Raw genomic sequence first — 22,741 nt, forward strand, 5'->3', positions numbered from 1 at the left:
CCCCACCCCAGCAGACCCTCCACTGGCTGGGGCCACAGCCGCAGCCTCCACAGTCCCCACAGATACCCAGCTGGACAAGGACCCAGCCAGGAGCCCGGGGAGCTGCGGCCTGACAGGGAGCAAGGCCTCGAGAAACAGCCACCGCGTGAGAACGTGAAGTCACGTGACCGGGTGGACCCAGCCCTGACTCACTGACGGAGAGTGTGTGGAGACGAGACCCACTCCTGCAGCTGTCCACTCTGAGGACAGAGGAAAGACGCTGCTGGGGCCCTCGGGGGCTCACCTCCTGACCGAGGACCCCCGGCAATCAAGGGGGCTGTTCCAAGCTCTTGGGACCCAGAGTGGGGGCTGACACTCCCTAAGGAAGCCTGGAGCGCCAAGACCAAAGCCCTCACAGGGCCTCTCTGCCCTGCCAGGGGCCCCGAGGGCACTGGATTCCACGTGCCCCCCACCATTGTGGGCAACTGTCTGCACCCGTCACCAGGTTCCCACCAGGGGAGGGAAAGGATGCGGTCGCACTGAATGGGCTCCACCCCGGGGGCGAGGAAAGCGGGGCTGGGGGCCGAGCCCCTGCCCACCCTGCACGGCCTACATGAGGGCTATGGGTGACAGGGCAGAGCCAGGCCTCCCACCCGACCCCACCAGGCATGCACCAGCCCCGGTTGTACCCTGTGGGGCGGTGGCCGCCAGAACCGGCTGCGGTACCTGCAGCAGGAGGATGAACTGCGGGAACCTCTGGATGGGCTTCACCATCAGCCCGTAGAGCGTGACGCGGTCGGGGCTGCACACTTGGCGTCGCTGTTGGGGGAGGCGGTGTCACTCACTCAGCGTCCGCGGCGAGAGGCTGGCACCCAAGGCACACCTGTGCCAACCCAGGCTCCTCTCCCCAGCACGCTGGTCAGCCTTGGGCCCGAAGGAAGAGCCAGGGAGGCCCCTGGGTCCGCAGCCAGGGGTCCCTGCCAGCACGGGGGCCCCCTGCGCAGCCCCACACCCTCGGGGGCCTGGAGCACCGCGTTAAGGCCTCTGGACCAAAAGTGCAAGAACTAGGCCCTTCAGCCGTTTATTCAAGAGGCCAGGCCTCTGGAAGGAGCTGAGACCACCTTTCCCTCCACGTAAAGTAAGGTGAACGGGCCCAATCCCAAGGCGGGGTGGTCATGGGGCTTCTCACTGCCCTGGGTGTCGCTTCTGTCTCCACCACACCACCACCTGCCACCTTGACACCTCGGCCCCTGCAACCCAGGGACGTCCCCACCGGCCTCCGCTTCCACCCAAAACTTCACCGGCACCCCAATGCCTGCATTATGACATCCCAGGCCCTGGCTTGAGGCCCGGACCTACCTAAACTGAACTCAGAGGCTCTGCGCCTCTCTCCTGGGCACCCTGTGCCCAGGATCCAGCTGGACTTGCCTCTGACCTTTGCCCACCACCCTGGTACCTGGAAGACACTCTCCCGTCTCCCTCTGTTTCAACCCCACCATCCCCCCAGGACCTGCATCATGTGGCACCCCATTGAGAAAGCCCCCCGTCCCTCCGGGATCTAGACTGTGGGTGTGTCTTCTGAGGCTGGGGGTCCCAGCCCACCTGTGCCCTCTGCTGGGCAGGGTCTCCGTCTGAATTATGACCGTGCACCAAGGAGGGGGGGTGGGGATGTGGCCCCATGGCTACCCCAGACCTTTAGTCCTTTAGACTCTGTTCTCCACATGACCCCCAGCACTGAGTCCCACCTGAACACCCACCCAAGCCCAGCCCCCTTCCGCAAGACGTCACGGCCCTCTTCTTCCTGTCAAAGCTCCAGATCCCATGCGGCTTACGGACCCTCTAATTCTCAATCACCCCCTTAGGGGCGGGGAGCAGGGGCTCATCTCCTGTGGGACTGGGGATGCCCCAGAGGAAAGAAGAGAGGTGCCTGGACCAGAGAAACGGTGGACAGTGTCCCCCCTCCTGAGAAGCCTCCTTGCCCCCCGCCATGGCGGGGGCCCTGTTGGGAGGAGCCCCAGACCACCCCTGCACCCACCTTGAGGAACTCGAGGAAAGCAGGTTTGGTGAGACAGGCCTTCTTGATGATGGACATGGCATTGGTGAAGTTGTTCACATAGTCACTGTACACGTCTAGCACCATGGACTTGGAGAACTGAAACAGGCGTGGGGGCAGCCAGGGAGGGTCACATCCAGGTGAGGGGGCGGGCGGCACCCCCACCTCCCCGCAGCCACAGCCCTCCGCTCCCAGGGGGTCTCAGCTACCCTGGAGGTCAGGAAACCTGTCTCCTAGTGCGGGCAGCGGACAGGGCGCAGAGGCGCAGACACCAGGTCACGGGGGGGAGGCGGTGGTGCCGGGGAGCTCGGCTGCCTGCGAAGGGAGCCGGCGGGTCTGTGCTTCACATCCCCCACCCCACGCCCCCCACCGAGGACGGTGCTCCCAAAGCAGGCTCTGCTAACCTGACCCTCTCTCACCCCAGGCATCTCTCTGGGGCCCACAGACGTCCGTTTCAGAAACCTTCAATCCCCTCCTTCCACAGATGGGGAGCTGAGCCCAGAGGGAGCCCAAGTTTGCAGGGGGCACTGGGAACAGGCAGATCGCCGGGCGGCGTACGACCCAGCGGGCTGGCCCTGACCCGCCTTGGGGTCCTCCGGGGCCGGGCCCTGCTCGGTGTGAGCGCTCCGCGCGGGGGACTGGAGATGGGCCGGGTGGCTGCCCACAGCGGCCAGCCTCCTGGGGGCGAGCCCCAGACCGGGACACGTCTGCCAGGACACGCGGCACGTTGTCATGCCCTCCCCGGCTTAGGCCGGGCCGACTGGGGCGCTGCTACCCTCGGGACCCGCTGGCGTGGACACGGGGAGCAGAGACGCAGGAGGCCGCCGGAGCACGCCCGTCAGGGCCGCGGTGTGCGCCTCGGCGGGCCGGGGAGGGGGCTTGGAGACACCTACCGAAGCCACGAAGAGGTCGCCGATCTTCTCGGTGGAGTCCCACTCGGCCACGCGGGAGGACAGGGCGATCTGGAACATGGAGTGGCAGTGCAGGATCTCCTTGACGCGGAAGAACACCGCGCGGCACTTGCGCGCGCTCAGCGCCTTGGGCTCCATCTCCATCAGGGGGTTGCGGTAATCCTGCGGCGGGGCGGCGGGTGAGCGCCCCAAGGCCCGCCCCCACTGCCCTCAGGGCCCCCTGGGCGCGGCGAGCAGAACTCCGCGGACCCGCGCTCCCCACCCCGCCTGGACGGGTCTCCGTGAACGCAGCAGCCTGGGCCTTTCCACCGCCCACAGCCCACCCCGTGACTTCGGTGGGAAGCTGGGTTTGGGGGAGACGCCTGCCTGCAGGGGCGCCACGGAGGCAGGCCCCAGGGGCTGGCGCGGATCGGCTCTGCCCACAACTGAGCCAGTCTGCCTGACGGAGCAGTGGCAGCGACGTCACAGTGAGACCGAGAGCCACGGTCTCCAGCCGGCTTTGTCAGAAACACGGGGTATCCTGTCTCCACCTACCCGAGGTCTGGGCCCCTCCACTGTGGATCCAAACTCGGCAGGGGAAGCGAGTGTTCTGAGCATTCTCCCACCCCAACAATGCCCCTCCCCGGGGTCCTTACAGACAGCCCACAACATCCCTGAAGAGTCACTGATTCCGGAACGTAAACTAAATAAACCAGGCCGGCACACCTTGGTCATGCAGGGATCTACTCAGCACTTCCTGGGCATTCTGATGGCAAGGGAGCGGGTGAGCCCGACACCCCACCCCAGGAGCTCCCAGACATGGGGAGCTGTGGCCCCTCCCCGGGGACCCCAAAGGGACAAGGAGGCAGGATCTCCTCCAAGCACCAGAGGGCTCACAGTCGCAGGTCCAGGCCTGGGGCTCAGACGGTAAGAATCGGCCTGCGGTGCAGGAGACCTGAGTTAGATCTCTGGATCAGGACGGTCCCCTGGAGGAGGTTATGGCCACCCACTCCAGTATCCTTGCCTGGAGAACCCCATGGACAGAGGAGCCTGGAGGGCTGCAGTCCGCGGGGCCACAAAGAGTCAGACGCTACTGAGCGCCGTTGGGTTTTCTCTCAGGGCCACGGGACAGACCTCATCTCACTGAACCCCAACGTCGTTTCAGAAAACCCAGTCATCCCGTGAGCACCAAGGCACCTGGAATTCTCGGTGTCCCCCATTCGGAGCTCCTGCTGCTCCCTAGAAACACTGGCTTTTGGCTCCTTCCCTTGAAAAATGCCCACAGCCCCCAAATACTCCTTGTAACGTGCCCCTCGCAGGGCTCCCGAAGCCCCTGGAGTCATACCTGGAGGACCCGCTTCAGAGAGTCCACGTAGCTGCCCTCGCTCTGCACGATGGAGCCAAGGATGTGCCTCCGGACCACCTGCTCAGGCAGAGAGCATGATCAGTCAGCACCCGTGCCAACGGTGCCAAGGGTGCCCAGGTGAGCACCAGGACATGGGGAGAGGCGTCATGACAGCCAGCGGAGCAGCAGGAAGTGGTCTCTCCCAGAGCCACTCCTGGACCACTGGAGCCTGGCAGGCTGGCATCACCACCCAGAGCCCCTGCCCACCCACCCCAGACAGACGCCCCATGCTCCCCAGATGGCAGCATGTGGTCCGGGGACGCGGGGACTCCCGGGTCCTGCCTGGTCTCTGCAGGCCCATCCAGGGATGGGGAACCACCACGCTTCTCCACGGGACGGGAGGCCTCCTCCGTCTCTGGACCACCCTTGTACAGAGCTCTTAGACGGAACTGAAATCTCAGCTCCCGCCACTTACAGATCTGATCCTTAACCGACCCCTCTCCCAGGAGACAGTCCTGAGCGCATACCCCCACCCTGCTCAAGTGGACTCTGCTTCAGGCTAAGCACCCCAGCCCTTCCCTTCCCCTCTCTCCCCATCTCAGCCCAAATCAGTGTCTCCCCGGGGCGGCCCAACCAGCACCCACTCAGGAAGCCCTCACGTGGACACAGCAGCACACAGGGGCGGGGGTGGGGCCTTTGCTGCACACGGGGGCGGGGCCTTTGCTGCACATGGGGGCGGGGCCTTTGCTGCACACGGGGGTGGGGCCTTTGCTGCAACCGGGGGCGGGGGTGGGGCTTTTGCTGCACACGGGGATCACGTGGCTTCCACCCTGGACACTGACTGAATTGCTCTGGGGTGCTACCTGGCTAGCAGGGCTTTTTAAAGCCTCCTGGGTGAACCCATTGTGCAGCAAAGCTGGGACAGGGCCTATGAAAGGTGTCATAGGCAAGCGGTGTCTGAGGGGGGAGCCTGCCCACCTTGGCCCGGGGCTGGGAGGGGACCCCCAGTGCGCCCCCGAGCCATCCTGAGCGCGGCGGCGCAGGTGCCCCCTACCACCATCCCTCCTGACGCTGGGGCACCCTGTGCCTGTCTTCCCGCTGCCCTGCCTGGCCTGCGCCTGACTGCGCCACCCCCCGGCTGTGTGACGAGCCAGGCCACCGCCCCGCAAACGGAAGCTCTGTCCAGGACTCCCAGTCTCCGGGGTGCCCAGAGCAGCCCTCGGCCTCCGCCTGCTGACATGGGGGCGGTCCTATGCCGCGGGCAGCCAGAAGCTCCCCTGGCCTCTCTCCAGTAGACTCCAGGGGCCCCCACCCCCAGCTGTGACCACCAAAGCATCACTGGACATGGCCAAACGACCCCTGGGGGCAAAATCACCTCCAATGAGAGCCACTGGCCTAGAGCAACTAACATCGCTGCTCCAAGAAATGAAAGAGGCTCCCGACCCGGCCAACACCAGAAAGGGGAAGCCCAGCTGCTGGGCGGGCAGGTTGGGGTCCTGCCTGGCTCTGAGCTCTGACGGTGACTCACTGCACCAGGGAGGCGGCTGGGGGCCGCCGCCCCGATGCTGCCAGGGCCCTGGCAGAAGAAAGAGGGAAGGAAGGAGGCAGACGGGTTCCCGAGACGAGAAGTGTGGTCAAATCTCTCATTTTCAAAAGGGGTGCAACACCAGGATGTCCTGCCAACGCCAGCTCGGCTAATCGCTCGATGCATTTGCCATCCCAACGCGTCTTGCCCAGAGCCCTCATGACCAGAGGGAGGCAGGGTCACCTCCCAGCCTCGTAGAGGGGAAAACCAGCCATGGGCAGGGCTTCAGTCATGGCTCTGCCACTGGGGGTCCCAGGGCACGGGTGCCCTGATCTCGATGTGACCCTCCGGGAGAAGGAAGGCACCACCCAAGAGCCAGGCTCCTGGGAAACCTGCAGCGACTCTGGGGTCTGAGCTGGTGACAGGTGGGCAGACGGGGGGGCCAGGCGCCCCCAGGGTCCCCTCCGAGCTGGCTGAGCTCGATGCTGCCCAGCTCTCTCTTGACTGCAGTCCATTTCTTCCAATACCTTTGTTCTTTTTGCAGGAGCCGCTCTGGCTGCCTCGAGGCTGGGCAGCAAGGGTGCCAGGGGCAGCCCCGCCCCACCTGGCATGGCAGCACCAACCCACAGGGTCCACTGTGTCCAGCCTGTGGTGCAGGTCGAGTGGGGTCCCAGGAGGCCCCTTGCCCAGCTGGACTCTGCCACTGACCATCGCCTCACCTTCCAGACCCAGATGGGTGCGGCCCCGGGCAGCAGGCTGGGACCCACCATCCCACCCCCTGGGGACACCCACACCCCCACAGACCTGCTGCGGGGTCAGGCCGGCTGGCATGGGGCCCAGCTCCGGGGCTGGGGGTTTGATGTCCGAAACGCTGACCTCCAGGAGCCCCATGTCCTCCTCCTCCGAGTCACCTGCAAAGGGAGCTGGGCTGGTGACACATGCCGGGCGAGAAGGACGCACCTGCTCATACTCCAGGAGCCAGATCCGCCACCTCCGCAGCCCAGGGCCCTGGGACGAGCAGCTCTGCAGAGCGGCTCGTAGGGTGCAGCCCTCCTCGCATCCTCTGGGGAACAGCCTGCCCGGACACAGAGGTGAGGGGCGATGGAGCGAGCAGGGAGAAGGCCACAGGGGCTCAGCTCTCAGGACCCACTCTTCCAAGTCCCTGGCCCTGCTCAGACCCGCCCGCTTCTGCCTGCCAAAGGCCAGGCCGCCCATGTCCCCATCACCAGGCACTAAAAATAGTTTTATTCTGGACGCCGAAAAGAGGGAAGAAAGCAAGCCCTGAGAACAAGCTGTTTGGCTCTGTGTTTTCATCCCCAACCCTCCCACCAAAAAAGAGATCCAACAGGGAAAAGGCTCAGCTGGAGTCCAGCAAGGGACATGGATGCGAGTGGGGGCGGCTCTCAAAGGGCAGAGCCGGGCAGACAGAGTTGGGTGGAGAGGCAGAGTCAGGCAGGGCGCAGGTCCAGGAGCGGCGGACCCGGGCCCGGGGACACGGGGCCCCGAGCAGCAGACATGGGCCCAGGGACACGGGGCCCGCGGCCTGCGGCCCTGGGAGCCGGGTCAGCAGCTGGGGCGGCGGGAGGCGGCTCCGGGGAAGAGGGAGGAAAGGCGCCCGGGGTGGGGCGGGGACGGGCTGGCGGGCCTTACCTGAGCAGGAGACGGAGGAGGAGGAGGAGGAGGACGGGCCACGCCCGGCCGCGGTGGGGTGGGCACGGGGGAGGGCCCCCTGCCCAGCCCACATGGCCCCCTGGGCCCGGCCCCGCACCCAGCCCAGCCGCCCGGCCCGCGGCTTCCTCTTCCCCCACGCGCCCCGGGGGAACATTCTTGGCCGGTGATTTGAGCCAGCTGTGGCTATTAATAACGCCTCTGGTGGGAGGGTCACTTTAGGAAAGGCTCCGGGCTTGCAGGCGGGGTGGGGAGGGCCCAGGGATGGGGAGGGTGACCAGGGACCGTTCTGGCCAGCCAGCCTGCCCGCCCCGTCCCGGCTCCAGGCCTCTCCGGGTGTGGAAGGGCTCCCCGGCCCAGCGTTCCCTCCCTGATCGGGGCCAGGGCTCCCCACGCAGCTTGCAGTCAAGCACATGCCGTGGCGGGATTAAGCCCATTTCACAGATGAGGGGAAGGACCGGGCAAGGTCACGCGGCCAGGAGGCTGTGGCGCCAGGGCGGCAGCCGTTCACCGAGATGTTGTCCAAGCACCAAACACCTGCTTTCTGGGGCTCCCCCAGGAAGAAGGCCTGCCGCACAGGGCGAGCAGCTGTGCTGGGCTCTTCCCATGCACCACTTGGTCATCCCCCTGAGGCCCCCCGAGATACAGGCCCGATCAGCCCCAACATACAGATGAGGAAACCGAGGCGCAGGGAGGCTCACGTGCACGGATTTCAGGAGGGTGCGGAGCCTCACCGTCCTGCCTGGGGTGGACGCCTGTGCTCACGGGGCCCTGAGCCCTCGCCCCCGGCCTCACTCCAGCTAGAGGAAGCCTCTTCCGTCCCCTCCACGCCTGTGCATCCCCAGCAAGACACTCACCCACTCTGTGCCTGTTCCCTCATGTCCAGGGAACAAGACAGCCCTCTGCACCGGTTTGGTGCTTATAAGGATTGAATGAGAAACCGCAAAGCTCTTAGCAGGGTGCCTGGCACCCCAACAGACACTCGACAAACGCTGACTTCTTGAACGTCTCATCCTCCCCACCTCCGGAGCGTTACCCACGCCGGCTCCCCGGCCGGAAGTGCCCGTCCCCACCCTGTGCCTCTGCCCGAGGGCCCTGGGTCTGCTTCTCCTCTGCTCTCAGCCCCGATCCTTCGTTCCCACGTTCTAGACTCCCTGCCCCACGCTCTCGCCATGGTGCCCCACCGAGCAGCTGGCACCTCCTGTTGCACGCCTGCCTCCCGCACAGTGCCGGGCGCTCCTGGGGCAGCTCATCTAACAGTGTGCCTGCACTCAGCGTGGAGCGTGGCACTTAGCAGGGCTTCCATAAGCGCTGGCTGGTGGGGAGGCGGGTGAACAGACACAGGCGCCTTCAAAGACGAGGTCGGGAGGGCCTTCCCCGCTGGCTCAGCCGTTAAGATGTTGTGCTCCCCAGGCCGGGCGCCAGGGTTTGATTCCTGGGCAGGGAACTAGATCCTGCAAGCCCCAACTAAAGCTCCCACGAGCTGCAGCTAAAAACATCCAGCTCGCCGCAAGAAGACCTCACAGGAGTCAACGAAGACCCCTCGTGCCGCAACTAAGACCCAGCTGAGCCAAATAATAAATATTGGGAAAAAAAGCAACGATGAGGCCAGGTGAGTGTGAGAGGCAGAAGGCTGAGGGCAGGGACGCTGAAGGGAGAGGCCCACGGGTCCCAGGAGAGACAGGGCCTACCTACCAGAGCCTGGGAAGCAAGCCGGCGCCTGTGGGGATCAGGCCCTGGCCCCACCATCAGAGGAGCCCGGACACCCAGCGACCTCACCCCGCGTGCCTGCTGGCCCAGCCTGCCCCAGCGCCTCACCCAGGACGTCCTTCCTGTGCAGAAAAGACACTTTGCGCATGACGGCGATCCGCGTCTTCTCCAGCCCGTCCTTGGTCCCGCTCTTGGCCGCCTTCATGAGCTGGGTCATCTGGGCAGAGGCAGAGGGGCTCGTCAGGGACGCAGGAGGAGGCCTGGGGACACCCGCCACCACCCAGGGGGGAGCCCGGAGCCCACCCCCTCCCAGGGCGCTGGCAGCTGAGGCCAAGGGCGGGGCCACCCCGAGGCCTCCTGGGAAGGGGCTCACGTCGTGGGGGGCCTCCCTGGGGTCACCCTCTTAGGGCAAGAGGACTTTCTCACCCAGCTTTTTGTCTTGAGGGTGCAGTTAAGGACATGGAGGGACACTGGGGAAAAGCCTCGAGGCCTGGAGTCCTAGGCCTGGTTCAAGTTCCAGCCCCGCTGCCCCCCGGCCGCCCGACCCTAGACGAGACACTCAACGTCCCCGAGCCTCAGTTTCCCCCAAGACCCGCCAGGGCCTGAGGACTGAACGGACAGGGTGCAGGCGAGCACGCCGACGGTAAACGGGTAGTACAAGTGCCCGGGCTCCCTGCAGGGCTGACGACGACCGCAGGGCTCCCTCCATCCCACTGGGGCACCCCTTCCCCCGCCCAGACAGCCACGCTTCTGCTGAGCCTCTGCCTGGGAACCGAGGAGGCTGGGTGCCACAGAGCCGGGCACAGCTTCCCCGGGCAGGCACAGGCCACCTCCCCTAACCCACTGCCTTGTCCCCTCAGCCAGGCCACCTCGCCCCCCAGTGAGGCCACTTCCCCAACGCACGGCCAGTGCTGGAAGTTTCTGCAAGGCAACCCCGCTGCCCAACAAGGCAGCTGCCAGCCACACGTCACCACTGGCGCTTGAGAGCTGAATGGTGCGATGGAGGACCTCAAGTCCCGGCGATATTTAACTTTAATTAACTTAAACATGAAGATCCACGTGGCCATCACAATGGACAGCATAGTTCTAGGAGACCGCCTCCTCCCTGAAGCTCTCTGCTGCAAGTGGGGAGCACTCATCTGGGGGGCCCTGGTCTCTGCCCTCACTATCACCATCCTCCAATCCATCTCCCAGTCCCCACTGTAGGGGCCCTGGCACTTCTCAAGGGTCTGGGCCAGGAAGGCTTGCTGAACACCCAGTGGGCACTGAGGCTGCAGGCTTTCAGAACAAGCCAACTCTCTGGAAATAAGCAACAGCCAGTGGGGGTGGAGTGGGGCTAGGGAGGGAAGGGAAGCTCCCGGGCCCCTCCCTGCACCTAAATGGTTCGACTTTAGAGCAGCGATTCTCGGCCTTTCAGAGAGATGGTGGGGGTACCACACGTGCTTGTGAGAATCTAATGAGAGAGACAGATGCTGACCCCAGAAACTGCACAGAGATGCCCACCCTCCTCTGGGGGGTCATGACTCCCGGACAGAGGCCTTGGTCCTGGAGCCCAGTTCCTGTCTCAGCAGAGAGCCATTGGGGGGCTGCCCTAGGAACCCCCAAAGTGGTCTTTGGAGGAACCATCAGAAGCTCTTCCTGGGCAAAAAAAAGAGCAAAAGGCAAACATGCAAGAGCCATCAACCTACTGGGTCAACCTGCCACCTCCTCCATCGCACAGCGCTGAGGACGGGACAGGCCAGGAGAGCACCCTGGCCCCCACACCGCCCTCCACCATCGCACGGCGCTGAGGTTGGGGCGGCCCGGCCACCTCCACCATCGCACGGTGCTGAGGACGGGGCGGCCCGGGGCGACTCGGGGGACAGGCCGGGAGAGCACCCTGGCCCGCACACCGCCCTCCACGCGCTTTCTGCAGCCGCTGGGCTGAGGCTCCCTGAGAAGTCACACCTGCCCCCGCCCCCAGCACGGGCTCTCAGAGGGGCTCTGAATAAGGGACCTGCAAACTTTAAAGCGCCTCTCCCCCTTCTCCGGAGACGCCTCCGGTTCTGAGGAATGGGCTAGGCCGCAGGACGGAGGGCGAGCAGGCTCTGATTCCTACAGACCCAGGCTCGAGTCCCAGCTCAGCTGCTGACCGCTGCTGTGACCACCAGCCACTCACCAGCCTCACTGATGCTAAACGGCAGGTGTAGGGTGGTGGCCTCCCGGGCGCCCGGGGAGAAAACGGTCAGACACACACGTACCATCGGTCAATGCGCTCTGAGCTCTGGGGCGGCGCCCAGCGCAGCACTGAGCGCCGGACAGATCCGAGCTCACACCCCCCGGGGACCGGCTCTCTTACTGCCATCATCTCACGGGCAAGGAACCCGAAGCTCAGAGAGGTCAAGAGGCCTGCCTGGGAGCACACGGTGAGCCGGGGCGGAACTGGGACTCAGATCCAGGCCTGCAGGGCGCACGGCGCACAGCAGCTACCCGGTGAGCAGAGTCCACTCCTGTCAGCAGCGTCCCCTACGCTGAAGCAGGAGTCCCAGTGAAGAAGCGGCGCTGAGGCTCTCGCTCTGGCCTCCTAACCCCGGAGCTCTCTGAACGGCTCAGAGGGGGAGGCATGTTAAACATCACCAACAGTCACACTTTTCAAGCTGTAACCCAGACCCACCTAGCCAGTCATCCCATTTGCAGATTCCCAGGCCTTGACCCAGATTGGCAGAATCAGGCTCTTTGTGAGTGGAGCTCAGGAATGTGTGTTTTTCAAAGCACCCAAGGGATTCTGAGGGCCCTGAAGCTTGAGAGCCCACCCAGGAATTCCCATAGACAGATAAGGGGTCACTGAAGGGTGGGGAGAAAGAAAGGCGAGGACGTGGACAGGAGCAAGCCAGCCGGCAGCGTCAGCCAAGGCAACTGGTGCGAGGCGCCAACAGGGCCCGGGGCTCGAGGCATCCCACCCTCTGCAGCCCAGCCCCCGAAACAGCAGGAAAGGCCCCCGGGCACCCCCAGACTAGGAGGGACAGGCAGACAGTACCTTACAATCACACTTGTGCTTCAGCTCCTGCATGTCTCTCCCCCCGACTCTTAGAGCCAGGATGTCTCTCTTAGTCCTGACGCATCTCTCCTTTAGCCTAGTCAGGTCTGGAGAAAGCTGGAGCCCCGGGCGGCCAAGCAGGAGGAGCAGGTGAGGGGCAGGGCAGGCAGCAGACCAGACACGGCGACAGAGGAGAAAGGAGACTCGGGTGAGGCAGCGGAGAGACAGCTTGGGGCAGCAGGATGGGGGCCTGGGGACCAGTGGGCTGCTGCTTGGGGTCAGCTCCAGCAGCGTCCAGCCCGACACGCCAGCCAGCTGGGGGTTGGGGCTCAGGAGCTGGGGGCAGGGCGCGGGGAACAGCCCAGGCCCCTTCCCAGCGCTCAGAGGACAAGGGCTGGGTCTCCGTTATCTCCCCGTCCGGGGGGCCCAGCGTGGGGCTCCTGACATAGGAAGCTCTCAGTTTCTGAGATGGAAGGGTGGTAGGTGGCTGGCTGGGTGGGCGACAGACAGATGGTAGACAGGCCCACGGATGAATGGATGGACAGATGAATGGATGATTCTACACCTGGGCAAATGGGTAGAGGGACGAACAGACAGTCATAAATGAATAAAAGCGTGGATGGATTAGTGAGTGGACGGAAGTGGTGCTATGCTGGTAAACAGTAAACCCGTGGTTCTCCAGGAGCAAGCGCCCTGCTCTGTCGTACTTCCTGGTGCGAACATGCGCGCCACGGACAGTTTCAGGCTGCCGATGTGACGTCACTGAGCGTGAGGCTGGGAAGGGATGCGCGCATTTGGTTCTCGGGTTCTTACGAGCTAGGACGAACTGGCTGGAGCCGGTCACTTGGAGGAAGGGTGGACGGACAGAGGGAGGAACAGCTCGGGGAGGGAGGAGCGGGCGACTGGATGGAAGGACAGGGGCTGACTGGCTTCGTACTATCTGGGGAGATGGACAGAGATGCACGAACAGACAGCCACTCAAACACGTGAACTACAGGAGCAAGGGTGGCATTTGGCAAGGTACAGAGACGACCAAGACTGGAACTTATAGGAGAGCAGACAGCAGAGGGACCAAAAGCATGAGCGAGAGGCAGGGAGGCTACTTTCAAACCTCTGTTCCCGCTCACCAGCTGCAGAGTCTCTACCTCTTTGAGTGACAGCTTCCTCACAGGTAAAGCGGCCATAGTACCCAGCTCACAGTATCATTAAGGTTAAACAGACAAAGCAGACAGAACCTAGAGCTCAGTGCGTTCAAACTAATGGAAGCTAGTGTTCTTGGACTGTCTCTCAAATACCAAGTGCCCAATATTTGTTGAATGGATGGACAGTTGGCTGGATGGACGGATGGACAGATGGATGGATGGATGGATGGATGGACACGGCATTTTCTTTCCAACCCGATGTGATGCTGAGTTGGGGTTCTACCACTTACGGGCACGTGGCCTTCACCACATCATTTAACCTCTCTGAGGTTCTGTTGCTCAGGTTCTCTGATCCTAACAAAATGAGACTCTTTTTTTAATGAGACTCTTAAAGCAAATGGTATACAAACCACTCTGAGGTCTCAGGAACAATAAATGAAACTGCTCCGTAAGCTGTACCACACTGGGCAAAGGTTCGCTATTGATATGCAAAGTAGTGGGACAGGGAAAGTCCTGAGAGTTACTCAGACTCCAAAAAAACCGGAGTCCTGTTTCATCTGCAAAAAAGACTGACGTGACACAATCCTGAAGGCCCCGGGCCTCCGCCTCTCTGACCCCGAGAGTCAGAAGGACTAGGTCAACTGCAGCGGCCAGATCGGAGTCAACCAGCTGAGCTCCCAGCTGGCTCTGCTGCCCAGGCCTCTGACGGCCAGACCACGGTCACCTTAATTATGAAGAAGTCCCAGTCAGAAACACGTTCAGTGCAGCTCATTTCACAGCTGGAAAAGGAACCTCCCACTGACCGTGGCCCTCGCGAACCTGGACCAGGCTTCCGCTTAGGTCTGGTCAGGGGCTGCTGAGGGGTCCCTCTGAGAACCCTCAGGCATTCTCTTTGGCAAAAGTCCGCCCGCCGAGGGTTGGCCTGGCCAGACCCCTGCAGGAGGGGCTCCCCTGGTTCTTTCACAGCTGCACAGGGTGCCAGGCCCGTCAGTCTCCGAGGGCAGGACCCGACACAGCCCATCTCTGCTGTCTGAGGCCCCAGAGCGCACAGCACGCAGGCAAGCAGAGGGGCCCCAGAGACACGCAGCGGCTGCCGTGAAAGGCATGGGGGCAGATGCGCCCCCGCAGCTCAGGAGGGGCTCTGGGGGGCGCCTGGGCAGAGGTGGGTGTCAGAGGAAAAGCCCTGCACCATCCGCAGGGACCTGCTCTTCGGAGAGCAGGTGGGCCGGGCCCGAGGCCAGGGAAGAAGTCCTCACAGTAAGAAATTCCAAGAATGCTGCCACGCTGTCTGTGTGCTGAGGAAGAGCTGGAGGGTGTGCGGGACACGGGTCCACAGGCAGCCCCCCGGGGCCCACCTGGGGCCAGGCCAAGCCGAGGGCTCTCCCAGCGTTTCTCAGAGCTCTCTGAGAAGTCCCAGTCAGAAAAAGTCCCCCTTGGGGACCCAGGGCTGTTAAAAAGCAGGTGGCCAGGCCCCATCCAGCCCTGGAGCTGGGAGTGAGGCCCCAGCGTCTGCAAGTTCAACCACCTGCCCCCGTGATCCCGATGCCCATGGGAGAGGCCAACCTCCACATTCCTCGCCTCCTGCCCAGAGAGGGCCTAACGCTTCCCTCTTGGTCCCCAGCAAGAAGGCAGGGGGCCAGGAATGTGGCCACGGGGGACTCGGAGGGACAGCCAGAGGCTTAGGACAAGGGCTGGCCCAGGCCTGGAGTCCCACCTGCCTGCACTCTCCAGAGCCGCGCTGGGCACACAGGGCCCACCCTCCTCTCAGGAGGCTCCCCTGAGGGCATGGCGGCTTCACACCTTGAAAGCGCATAAGCAGGAAGGGGCCTGTTCCCCAGCTCTCGCCTGGGCCGTTCCTCCCACAAGGGACCCCCTTCTCCTCCGGCTCCTGCCCCCTGGCTCCCAGCCGCCTCCCTTGGAAGCCTCCTGTGATCAGGCCCATCCAATCCCACCTGCGTCAGGCAGGCAGCCATAGGAACGCGGACTCATGTTCAAAGAAAGGCCTGTTTTCCTTCATTTTTGACAAACCATTTCGGACTTGGCGTCTCCTCCTAGAACACATGGTTTGCCGGCGCCTAGGTTGGGTCCTCCTGCCCCGGGACCCCACCAGCACCCTAAGAGGTGCCAGAGATGCTTGACTTCTCTGTTAGCAAGAGGCCAAGGCTGCTTTCTGTGGCCCTGCCGTTGGGACCGGCCAAGAGGAGACCGGGGCCCAGGGGACCCCTGCTCAGGCCCTGGCTTCCTGAGGACTGGGGCTCCCTCTTCATCTGAGTAAAGTCTGTCTGAGGAGACTGGGGCTCAGGGGACCCCTGCTCAGGCCCTGGCTTCCCGAGGACTGGGGCACCCTCTTCATCTCAGTAAAATCTGTCTGAAGACTCCCAGGTGTGGGTGCTACTCTGGCCTGCACCCCTCTCCCCTAGGGGATCCCCAAACTGGGAAAGGGGCGGGAGGCAGTCTGGAACATGGAGTTGGACGCCGCCCATAATCCAGCCCAGGCCTGAGGACCCTGCCTGGTCCCTGCCCTCCCTGTGGGCAGGACTCGCTAACACCTCAGCCCACCTGCCTGCCCTGGTCTTTTCCGAAAAGGAACCTGCCAGGGACCCAGTCACCTCCGGTCGGGCAGGCCTGTCTCAGAGAAGCGGCTCCCATTAAATCCCAAATCTCAGCGTGGATAGTCTGCCTTTCAGTGGCTCCTATAGAACAGAGGAGCCTAGCAGGCTACAGCCCGCCCACGGGGTCACACAGAGTCAGACACGACCTGGGGACCCAAGAGCAGCACAGAACAGATGGGACGGGTAAGGCTGTCGCAGGGGAGGAGGAGCCAGGCAGTCCGCCCTCTTGGCTTCCGTGGCTCCTTCCGTGAAGTCAGCAGCATGAACTGCGTTCCAGGAGGAAACACCAGAAGCTACCAACGCATGGCTGGCACTTTGAAAGGCTTTGGAAAAGAAGCCCTCTGGCAGCTCTGTCTTAGCCCGCTTGGTCACCTCCCCAGGGCAGAGGGCTATGGGGTCTAGGACTGATCTGAGAAGCAGAGTTGAATTGATCCACGTATGTGCTAAGTCGCTTCAGTCGTGTCCAACTCTGTGCAACCCCATGGACCGTAGCCCACCAGGCTCCTCTGTCCCTGGGATTCTCCAGGCAAGAACACTGGAGTGGGTTGCCATGCCCTTCCCCAGGGGATCTTCCTGACCAGGGACGGAACCCGCGCTCTTGTGTCTCCGGCACCAGCAGGCGGGCTCTTCACCACTGTCGTGTGTCACCTCTCGCCCATCAGTTAGGCTGCCCGAGCGCGGCGATGAGCAGGATTCTGAAGCCGGATCTGAGTTGTGAGCATCCTTATCAGTTGCCAGGTCTGCCGCAGGCACTGACCACGCCCATTCTCAGTGCAGGCTGCGCCGTGGCCAACCAGCAACACGGGTGAGATACCCGGGCCACTGCTCCCTCTCTCACCACACATTCCTGGGAGTCACTGAGGCTTAGCTACGCGTCTCAGCCTTGGCCCTCACCACCCAGCTCTCGGGGGCCTGCGGCTGGGGTGACAGATACCCCCTCCCTTCACCTTGGGCTGGAAGGACACTCGGTGCTTGGTGGGCTCTGCCTCTGGCTTGGCCTCCTCTCCCGAGTCCTCGCTGTAGCTCTCGAACTCGCTGGAGCTCCAGCCTAGGTCCTCCGGCTCCTGGGGCGCCCTGTCCTGGCGCGCATCCTCATAGGGCTGGTTCCTCTCCGCCTCTGCTGGCCAAGAGACGAGGCTGGTGAGCAGAGGTCCTGAGGCCAAGCCCAGCAGACCCAGATGCTGAACTCAGGGGGGCAGGCGGCTGCAGGGGGCCAGTCAGGGTGGACCTCCAGCTCTGCTTCCTGGTCCATAAGCGGGGGGCAAGGAGAACACGACATCCACCCCACAGAGTGAGAAGGGCGTGAAAAATGCAGAAAAGCACAAGAAATGAGCCTGGCACACAACAGGCTCAACAACATCCTCCTGGCAGGGGAGACAGATTGGGATTCCGGAACATGTACACACGACTATATGTAAAACAGGGAACCAACACGGACCTCCTGCACAGCAGAGACGTGTGTGCTCTGGCCCTGAGTTGTGTCCGACTCTTTGAGACCCCAGGGACTATGTAGCCCACCAGGCTCCTCCGTCCATGGGATTTCCCAGGCAAGAAAACTGGAGTGGGTAGCCTTTTCCTTCTCCAGGGGATCTTCCCAACCCAGGGATCAAACCTGCGTCTCCTGTAGTGCAGACAGATTCTTTACCGCTGAGTCACCTGGGAAGCCCTATTGCACAGAGAACTCTGCTCAACACTTTTTAATAAGCTAAATGGGAAAAGAAAGTGGAAAAGAACCGATACACGTGCATGTGTAACTGAATCACTGCTGTACACCTGAGACTAACACATTGTTCATCAACTCTGCTCCAATAGAAAACCAAAGTTAAAAAATAAATTGGCATCACCTTTCCAGGATCTGAGTGCTCATCCTGGCCTCTTTGGCATTTTTTAGTGGAAAAGAGAAGACCTAGGACCCAGTCCTGACTCAGGCCCTCAACTCTGGCCCCAGCACCCTTGTGGGGGCACGCAGGCAGTGAAGATGGTCTGGACCATTGAATGACTGGGGTCCCTCGCCCCAGATCTGAGTTCCCCGTGAGGCTCCAGGACGGCCCAGCAGGGGGCGCGCCTGGCCCAGCGTCCGGGAGTGTCCCCTCTTCCACGGACTCACGGGAAACTGGGGGACAGAGACCTGGGAGTCCTTTGGCCTGGAGGGACAGGCGACATCAGGGCTGGGCCCTCTGTGGCCCCTGTAAACTCGGGTTTGAGATGCTGCTTCCAAAACGGGAAATCCACTTTCCTGGGCCCAGAACCCAGGGTCCCAGCCTAGCCTCCACTTCACTGATGGGGTTCACGTCCTGGGCTGTTACCTGGAGAATAACTAAACCACAGGCCTCGCAAAGGTGAGACCAGAGTCCCAGAACCGCACGAAGGTGAAAATGCTTGCTATCAACTCAGAAGAAAGGGCACTGGGATGGGTTTTAAATTAAAATTTAAAAAAATCTGCTCAGAAACCACACATACTGAAGAGCTGAGAACTTTGGTTTTCAGAGCTGTCTCTGCAACATGGGGATAATAATAAGCTGAAAGGTGAAGGAAATAAAAAACAGAGATGAAAAGCCCTTAGCCAAGAGCCTGGTACGCAGCAGGCACCCAGCAAAGAGCAGCTGGTCCTGACTCATGGGGGCTCTGGGTGGGCCTGAGTGTCTCCGCACTGACCCCAAGCCTCCACCTCCCCACACAGGGCAGCTGGGGGTGAGGGCTCTGGAGAGACCGTCAGCCAAAGAGCAGAACAGATACACCAGGCTTAGCTGGAGACTCTGGTCCCAGGATCAGGAGGGAGCACAGAGTTATTTTTTCAGCAAAAGATAATAGTGACCAATGTCTCCAGAGAGTCGAGTGGCTGGAGACCAGGCCGTGGCCTTTCCTGGGGTGACTGCTCCGTTACGGCAGCAGAGGCTCCAAGACCCAAGAGCCAAAGGGCAGAGGTCAGTTCCTGGGGCGCCCCGGAGCAGGAACCACGAGGCACCCACTTCCCCTTGCTTCTAGCCCCGGCCACCTACAGCTACATGCCAGGTCCTCCCAGCGGTCCTTGGGGCCGGGAACTACCACCTCCTTCTATCAGACAAACAAGACCAATGGAGCCCCAAGTCAGGCAGTGAGCGGGAAGGGGGCTCCATCCACCCGCCGCACTGCCTTCCACAGAGGCCATGCTCACGATCCCCAGGCTCGTTGAGAAACACTGTGTCCAGTGGAGACAGAGTCACCAAATCCCTGAGTCTTCAGGGGCCTCACAGAGGTCTGCTTCCCCACCTCCAGCCCGGCCAGCGCCTCGGGCTTCACTAGCGCTCAAGATCACGGCCTGTTTCAAAGCACTTACCGCCACCCGCTCAGGGCTCCACATCAACCCCCTCGTGGTGTCCTCACGACAACCCCAGGAGGCAGCTAGCGCTGCCCGATTTTACAGACGCGTCGAATGGGCCCCGAGAGGTTAGGCAGAAGTTCTGCGCTGCCACCCTCCCCGAAGTCCTACAAGGTCAGGGGGACATTCTGACTTCATGTGAAGAAGCCGATGCCCAAAGCACAGAACCCTGTGCCCGAATCAATGGCAGCGCCCAGGTAAGAACCCAGGGCTGCGTGTCCCCTGGCCTGTGTGGTCTGCACCGCAGTGGACACCCTCCCTGTGCAGGGCACACTGAGCCCCCAGGCCACGCAGGGCAGTGCTGGGCCTTGGCAGGTATGACGCTCACAGCAAGAGCGCTTCTTGTGGGGTACACCTGCTGAGGGCCAGCCACAGCCTCAAGAGAGAGCGGGTGTCCCAGGGCAGGGACCCCGGTCCTCAGTTTGCAGGCTTGGACCTGTCCTGCCCATCTCAGAGTAAACTGCAGGACATGCCATATCCCCACACAGGGGTGCCCAGCGAAGACTGTGACCAAGTAATGACTGGCTTGATTGGATTCAGGAGGGAGAACAGCCCAAAGGGGCCAAATAATGGCCTCAGGCCACTCAGCTCTCCTGGCTCGGGGACCTTCCTATATCCACCCTTTCCCACTCTTCCAGATCCGAGAGAGCCATAAACAGGAAAGGGTTCTGGACTCCTCCAGGGATCAGCTTGCTCAGTGGATGCACGGATCACAGGCCCAGCCTCCCAGTTGCTGCGATGGGCGTCAGGAGTGTGCCTCCGGGGACCCTGGGCCTTGCCTTGTCTCCTGTTGGACCATACGCTGCCCCAGCATAGTTATGGCTGCCCCTGTCAGGCTGCTGCTGCTGCTAAGTCACTTGAGTTGTGTCCGACTTTCTGTGACCCCTCAGATGACCATTATATCTACTACTGCAGGCAGGAATCCCTCAGAAGAAATGGAGTAGCCATCATGGTCAACAAAAGAGTCTGAAATGCAGTACTTGGATGCAATCTCAAAAATGACAGAAGGATCTCGGTTCGTTTCCAAGGCAAACCATTCAATATCACAGTAATCCAAGTCTATGCCCCAACCAGTAATGCTGAAGAAGATGAAGTTGAACAGTTCTATGAAGACCTACAAGACCTTTTAGAACTAACCCCCAAAAAAGATGTCCTTTTCGTTATAGGGGACTGGAATGCAAAAGTAGGAAGTCAAGAAACACCTGGAGTAACAGGCAAATTTGGCCTTGGAATACGGAATGAAGCAGGGCAAAGACTAATAGAGTTTTGCCAAGAAAATGCACTGGTCATAGCAAACACCCTCTTCCAACAACACAAGAGAAGACTCTATACATGGACATCACCAGATGGTCAACACCGAAATCAGATTGATTATATTCTTTGCAGCCAAAGATGGAGAAGCTCTATACAGTCAGCAAAAACAAGACCAGGAGCTGACTGTGGCTCAGACCATGAACTCCTTATTGCCAAATTCAGACTGAAATTGAAGAAAGTAGGGAAAACCACTAGACCATTCAGGTATGACCTAAATCAAATCCCTTATGATTATACAGTGGAAGTGAGAAATAGATTTAAGGGACTAGATCTGATAGACAGCGTGCCTGATGAACTATGGACGGAGGTTTGTGACATTGTACAGGAGACAGGGATCAAGACCATCCCCATGGAAAAGAAATGCAAAAAAGCAAAATGGCTGTCTTGGGAGGCCTTACACATAGCTGTGAAAAGAAGACAGGTGAAAAGCAAAATAGAAAAGGTAAGATATAAACATCTGAATACAGAGTTCCAAAGAATAGCAAGAAGAGATAAGAAAGCCTTCTTCAGCGATCAATGCAAAGAAATAGAGGAAAACAACAGAATGGGAAAGACTAGAGATCTCTTCAAAAAAATCAGAGATACCAAAGGAACATTTCATGCAAAGAGGGGCTCGATAAAGGACAGAAATGGTATGGACCTAACAGAAGCAGAAGATATTAAGAAGAGATGGCAAGAATACACAGAAAAACTGTACAAAAAAGATCTTCACGACCCAGATAATCACGATGGTGTGATCACTGACCTAGAGCCAGACATCCTGGAATGTGAAGTCAAGTGGGCCTTAGAAAGCATCACTACGAACAAAGCTAGTGGAGGTGATGGAATTCCAGTTGAGCTATTCCAGGTCCTGAAAGATGATGCTGTGAAGGTGTTGCACTCAATATGCCAGCAAATTTGGAAAACTCAGCAGTGGCCACAGGACTGGAAAAGGTCAGTTTTCATTCCAATCCTAAAGAAAGGCAATGCCAAAGAATGCTCAAACTACCGCACAATTGCACTCATCTCACATGCTAGTAATGTAATGCTTAAAATTCTCCAAGCCAGGCTTCAGCAATATGTGAACCGTGAACTTCCTGATGTTCAAGCTGGTTTTAGAAAAGGCAGAGGAACCAGAGATCAAATTGCCAGCATCCGCTGGATCATGGAAAAAGCAAGAGAGTTCCAGAAAAACATCTATTTCTGCTTTATTGACTATGCCAAACCATAGTCAATATTTATTGACTGTGTGGATCACAATAAACTGTGGAAAATTCTGAAAGACATGGGAATACCAGACCACCTGATCTGTCTCTTGAGAAATTTGTATGCAGGTCAGGAAGCAACAGTTAGAACTGGACATGGAACAACAGACTGGTTCCAAATAGAAAAGGGAGTACGTCAAGGCTGTATATTGTCACCCTGCTTATTTAACTTATATGCAGAGTACATCATGAGAAACGCTGGGCTGGAAGAAACACAAGCTGGAATCAAGATTGCTGGGAGAAATATCAATAACCTCACATATGCAGAGGACACCACCCTTATGGCAGAAAGTAAAGAGGAACTAAAAGGCCTCTTGATGAAGGTGAAAATGGAGAGTGAAAAAGCTGGCTTAAAGCTCAACATTCAGAAAACAAAGATCATGGCGTCCGGTCCCATCACTTCATGGGAAATAGATGGGGAAACAGTGGAAACAGTGTCAGACTTTCTTTTTCTGGGCTCCAAAATCACTGCAGATGGTGACTGCAGCCATGAAATTAAAAGACGCTTACTCCTTGGAAGGAAAGTTATGACCAACCTAGATAGCATATTCAAAAGCAGAGACATTACTTTGCCAGCAAAGGTCCATCTAGTCAAGGCTATGGTTTTTCCTGTGGTCATGTATGGATGTGAGAGTTGGACTGTGAAGAAGGCTGAGTGCCGAAGAATTGATGCTTTTGAACTGTAGTGTTGGAGAAGACTCTTGAGAATCCCTTGGACTGCAAGGAGATCCAACCAGTCCATTCTAAAGGAGATCAGCCCTGGGATTTCTTTGGAAGGAATGATGCTAAAGCTGAAACTCCAGTACTTTGGCCACCTCATGCGAAGAGCTGACTCATTGGAAAAGACTCTGATGCTGGGAGGGATTGGGGGCAAGAGGAGAAGGG

At 60.3% G+C, this 22,741-nt stretch overlaps 1 protein-coding gene across 1 annotated transcript in view; it reads right to left on the reverse strand.

Moving 5' to 3' along the window:
- Positions 1-22,741, reverse strand: part of ARHGEF10L (Rho guanine nucleotide exchange factor 10 like) — a 153,286-nt gene that overhangs the window by 66,468 nt on the left and 64,077 nt on the right. The window contains 8 exon segments of the mRNA XM_055574325.1: positions 706-798; positions 2,015-2,131; positions 2,926-3,105; positions 4,268-4,345; positions 6,597-6,703; positions 9,279-9,387; positions 12,187-12,303; positions 16,888-17,057. Coding sequence (XP_055430300.1) covers positions 706-798; positions 2,015-2,131; positions 2,926-3,105; positions 4,268-4,345; positions 6,597-6,703; positions 9,279-9,387; positions 12,187-12,303; positions 16,888-17,057 — 971 coding nt within the window.

This window comes from Bubalus kerabau, chromosome 3 (genome assembly GCF_029407905.1).
Source record: "Bubalus kerabau isolate K-KA32 ecotype Philippines breed swamp buffalo chromosome 3, PCC_UOA_SB_1v2, whole genome shotgun sequence".
In the NCBI taxonomy this organism is placed as follows: Eukaryota; Metazoa; Chordata; class Mammalia; order Artiodactyla; family Bovidae; genus Bubalus; species Bubalus kerabau.